General features: G+C 36.7%; 1 protein-coding gene across 1 annotated transcript; it reads right to left on the bottom strand.

Moving 5' to 3' along the window:
- Positions 1-2,959: 2,959 nt before the first annotated feature.
- On the bottom strand, positions 2,960-3,482 carry LOC141651624 (uncharacterized). The gene is made up of 2 exons (XM_074459326.1): positions 3,225-3,482; positions 2,960-3,127 (listed from the first exon to the last, which is right to left on the bottom strand). The coding sequence occupies exons 1-2, from the start codon at positions 3,480-3,482 to the stop codon at positions 2,960-2,962; spliced, it is 426 nt and encodes a 141-aa protein (XP_074315427.1).
- Between the last annotated feature and the right edge of the window lie 1,270 nt (positions 3,483-4,752).

Here is a 4,752-nt window from a genome sequence, read left to right as displayed (position 1 = left end):
TGCGGGTATAGTCCCACTGAGAAATATGTAAAGATGATAACTTTGTAAGTTTACAACCTTACATTATAATGTCAATTGTTATTGTATGACCTTTGAAGACTAGGCTCCTTTTAATGTCCCATCAGTATTACTGAGCCAAATGCGAATTATAATTTCCTGTATATATTTATGAATTAGTGTGTTTCAAGCAATTGGAGCATCAAGTCCAACTTTTGTCACAATAAAAGTAAGTGTATTCTAAATAATTACTAATTACTCCTATCATTTAATTTATGTTTATGCGAGAGGTTGATCTAATATAGCTTATTTGTATGTGATTTATATAATAGTCTCCTCTATAACAACCATACAGCAAATAATGCGCCTTTTTCTGTTGTCGGTCCATGTGGGAGATTATCACCCGAAAGTATATCAACATAGAGTCACCGGTTAGTGTGTTTTAATAATTATTTCAAACGTAACTTTGGTTTAATTCTGTATAATATTCCACTTATTCTGTCTATTTTAATTAAATATATTTTGATTTTTAGTTCCCACCTTCAATCAACAACAAAGACCCAACCTATTCGAAAGAAGACATCCCCGACATGAGAAATAAGTGGGCCACTTATTTTCTTTCATTAGCAGATGGTCAATAGTCTGCTCATTATGTATGTGTGTATATAAAGCCATGTGTAATTAGTTTTGGTCACCCCATTTATAATATTTTGATGCTGGGTTGAATAGATCAATCTGTGTAATATTCTGATGTTGCAGGATTGAAATTTTGCAATGCGCAGCTGCTGAAATGCTATTTTGTAATAGCATTTCAAATGAACTCTCGATCGCAAAAATTACCATTTCAAAGAATTTCTGAACCTGCTAAAACAATTTTTTTTAAAAAATATTTATAAATTCGATTACGGTTAAAAATAAAACCGTGGTCAATAAATCTATTGAAAACGGTCACATTTAAATAGAAACCCGTTGACATATTCATCCATAATATAACGGTTTAATAAGCATAAACCGTTGTCGAATTCATGACATTTAAAACAGTCTAATAAGCATAAACTGTTGTCATATTTATTATTTTACAACGGTCGTGTTTCAGTAAAACCGTTGTCATAGGTTTCCGTAGAGCATTTCAACTAATACTACCACGGTTTCAATATTATAGACAACGGTTTTTGAACCGTTCTTAATATTGTATTACAGTTATTTGAATCCATTATTTACATTTCATAACGGCTCCGCCTTTTTAACAACCGTGTTCAGAAAATAACAACGGTCGATGTAATAAGGTTCTGTATTTTGTATTACAATGGTATATCACCTTATCTAACCATTGTTGCACCTATTATTTGGCGTAATGTGATTGTGACGGTCTTGGTGATTTGCTTATTCCAGGTAGGGTTTCCCTACTCGGTTATTGATTACATAGTTGATTGGTGTTTGATGATGGATTGTTGTTGACTGTTGTTGATCTTTATCGTATTGGTAATTGTTGTTTTATGATTGGTTGGATGTGTTTGTTTGTGGTTCGCGAGGCGCGTCCTCGGCTGAGTGGAGTCACTTGTGGGAGTGGCTTCACTCCCATGATTCGCCCTCTGTGGAACCCGGCACAAGAGGGGATGTGCACATTAGAGAACTTCGGTTTTCGCTCGGATTAGATGAGCGGGGATTTGGTGGGTAAGGCTGCGGCCCCCCAGTGGGCGTGGAATATCTGTTGCGGTGGATATTCTGGTAGGACTACATTGTATAGTCAGGTATGTGGAGATATGACGGAGTTGGGTGTTTGGTGTGTTGTATCTTGTGTATCTTGTTTTGTATAATCAGTAAATGACCCTGTTTAAATGTTTTGAAAACTTTGGTGATCCATTCGGGGATGGTGAGCAATTATTGAGCAGGTATGAGATGACTTGCGCGAGGGATAGCTGGGATAGAGTCACCACGTGTCACTAGAGTCTTCCGTTGTGTCTTTGAACTCGTTTTCTTTTAGTTGGTATTGGTTTTGGAACATTTGTATTGCATTTAACAGTTTTGGGATTTTGATGATTGTAATCACTTAAACTCATTTACTTAATTAAGTATGTTTCTTTATGGTCAATTTGATATACATTGGCTCGGGTAACCGAGATGGTAGCACTTCCATGCATTAGGAGGTCTTGGTAAGGCACCTTGGTGTATGGGGGTGTTACAACGGCACTGTTCACGGTGGTCTATACGGTGTATAAACGATAAATTAACTCATTAAGACGATATAAACATAAATTACGACGGTCTTACCTTGAGGCGATAATATTTGGATGAATTCCCTTATTTTTCTCCCTTAGATCCTTCTCTCTTTCCTTAGATTAATTATTTGTGTTTTTATGTTTTATATAATTACGGGTAGGTAGAATAGCTTATTTATATAAGTGTATGAAGGAAAGAGGGAGGAAGTTTCCTTAAATCAATTATACTATTATTTGTTTTTCTTTTTCTTTTAATTACCTAATATTAGTAGTAGTAGTAGTAGTAGTAGTAGTAGTAGTAGTAGTAGTAGTAGTAGTAGTAGTTGTTGTAGTAGTATACAATTAAAATTCCGACAATATACCCAATATACACGTCCTGCACGTGTAACACGGCCCAACACTATCTTTGTCTCCATCTTTATTTAATCATTTTATTTTCGTCTTACAAATTAATTATTCAATTAATTTAATTTTTAAATATCATTTAAAACACATTTTAATACAATTCTACGTTTTAAATACGGGGTATTAAAGTCTTCCCTCCTTAAAAAGAACTTTGTCCCCGATCTTCACCAAAACACCCAAATAACTGAAACAATAACTCAAATTAGTTGCAATTAAATTCCTTATTTAATTCCTTACAAAGTACTTTTATTATCAAATTATCATGAAAATGTCTTAAAATACGAGATGTTACATCATATCCCCCTAAAAAAAGGGTTACGTCCTCGTAACCAAGTAACTCAAACAAAAAGACTAGGATACTTGTCTCGCATAGCAGCTTCAGCTTCCCATGTAGCTTCTTCCACCTTATGATTAGACCATAAAACCTTCACTAATGTTGTCTCACCATTACGAGTCTTCCTCACTTTTCTATCCAGGATCTCCTTAGGCTCCTCAACATAAGACAACTGCTCATCAATCTCAATATGCTCAGATTCTAGCACATGTGTAGGATAGATCACTCATATACTTCCTCAATTGTGAAACATGAAAAACATTATGGACCTTATCCAAAGCTGGAGGTAGTACTAAACAATAAGCTACCTCTCCAACTCTGTCTAAGATCTCATATGGCCCAATATACTTCTGACTAAGCTTCCCTTTCTTCCTAAATCTCATCACACCTCTCATAGGAGATACTTTAAGCAACACTTTATCTCCCACGGCAAATTGTATATCACTCCTCTTCAAATCTGCATAGCTTTTCTGTCTATCATGCGCCGCACACATCTTCTGACGAATAATGTGCACTTGCTCCACCATTTCCTATATCATCTCAGGTCCCAACACAACTGCATCTGCTCTGTCATCCCAGCACACTAGACTCCTGCACTTTCTTCCACACAATGCCTCAAAAGGTGTCATGCCAATGCTAGCATGATAACTATTAGTATAAGAAAACTCAATCAAATCCAATCCCTTTTCCCATGATCCACCAAACTCCATCACACAAGTTCTCAGCATATTCTCTAGAGTTTGAATAGTTCTCTTTGTAGCTGGATGAAATGTTGTACTCATCTTCAACTGGGTCCTCATCAAAGATTACAACTCTTGCCAGAACTTAGATATAAACCTTGAATCACGATCAGAAACAATATCCTTTGGCACACCATGAAGCTTCACCACCTTCTTAACATAAGCTTTAGCCAACTTAGCTTTACTCCAAGTATCTTTAATAGGAAAGAAGTGAGCTGACTTAGTTAATCGATCCACAATATCCCATATCATATTATTCCCTCTCTGAGTCTTAGGCAACCCCACAATGAAATCCATCGAAATGCTCTCCCACTTCCACTCAAGTACATCTAAGGATTGAAGTTTACCTTGTGATCTCTTGTGTTCACCCGTTGACAAACCAAACATCTTGCAACGAACTCAGCAACCTCTTTCTTCATCTTAGGCCACCAAAAAGTCTTCTTCAAATCTTTATATAGCTTATCTCCTCCAGGATGAACATAATATGGAGTAGACTGAGCTTCAGTTAAAATCTTTCTTTTTGACTCTTCATCATCAGGTACACACCATCTCCCATCAAATCACAAACTATCATCACTGCCCACATGAAACCGTTTCTTCACGCCCTCCACCACGGCATCACTCACGGTGTCTCGCCACCATGCCACACAAGCATCTCCCACTTGCTTCTCTCTGAACTCAGCATGCAACTCTAGCTCAATGGTCAAATGTCCAATCGTATCTCCCTTTTTTATCATAGAAATGCCCAACTTCTCCACCTGTTTATGCAATCTCACCCTAGACATAGCAAAACACAATGCGTGGACAGATTTCCTACTAAGTGCATCTGCCTCCACATTAGCCTTCCCTTCATCGTAAATGATCTCCATGTCATAATCTCCAATCAAATATATCCATCTCCTCTGTCTCATATTAAGCTCCTTCTGAGTATAAATGTATTTTAAGCTCTTGTGATCAGAAAATACCTTAAAAGTAGCTCCATAAAGATAATGGCGCCATAATTTCAAGGCAAATTCCACTGCTTCTAATTCCAGGTCATGAGTTGGATAATTTGCTT

The sequence above is a fragment of the Silene latifolia genome, chromosome 4, assembly GCF_048544455.1.
Source record: "Silene latifolia isolate original U9 population chromosome 4, ASM4854445v1, whole genome shotgun sequence".
In the NCBI taxonomy this organism is placed as follows: domain Eukaryota; kingdom Viridiplantae; phylum Streptophyta; class Magnoliopsida; order Caryophyllales; family Caryophyllaceae; genus Silene; species Silene latifolia.
The sequence above is the reverse complement of the archived record's forward strand: the minus strand, read 5'-3'. Positions and strand labels throughout refer to the sequence as shown.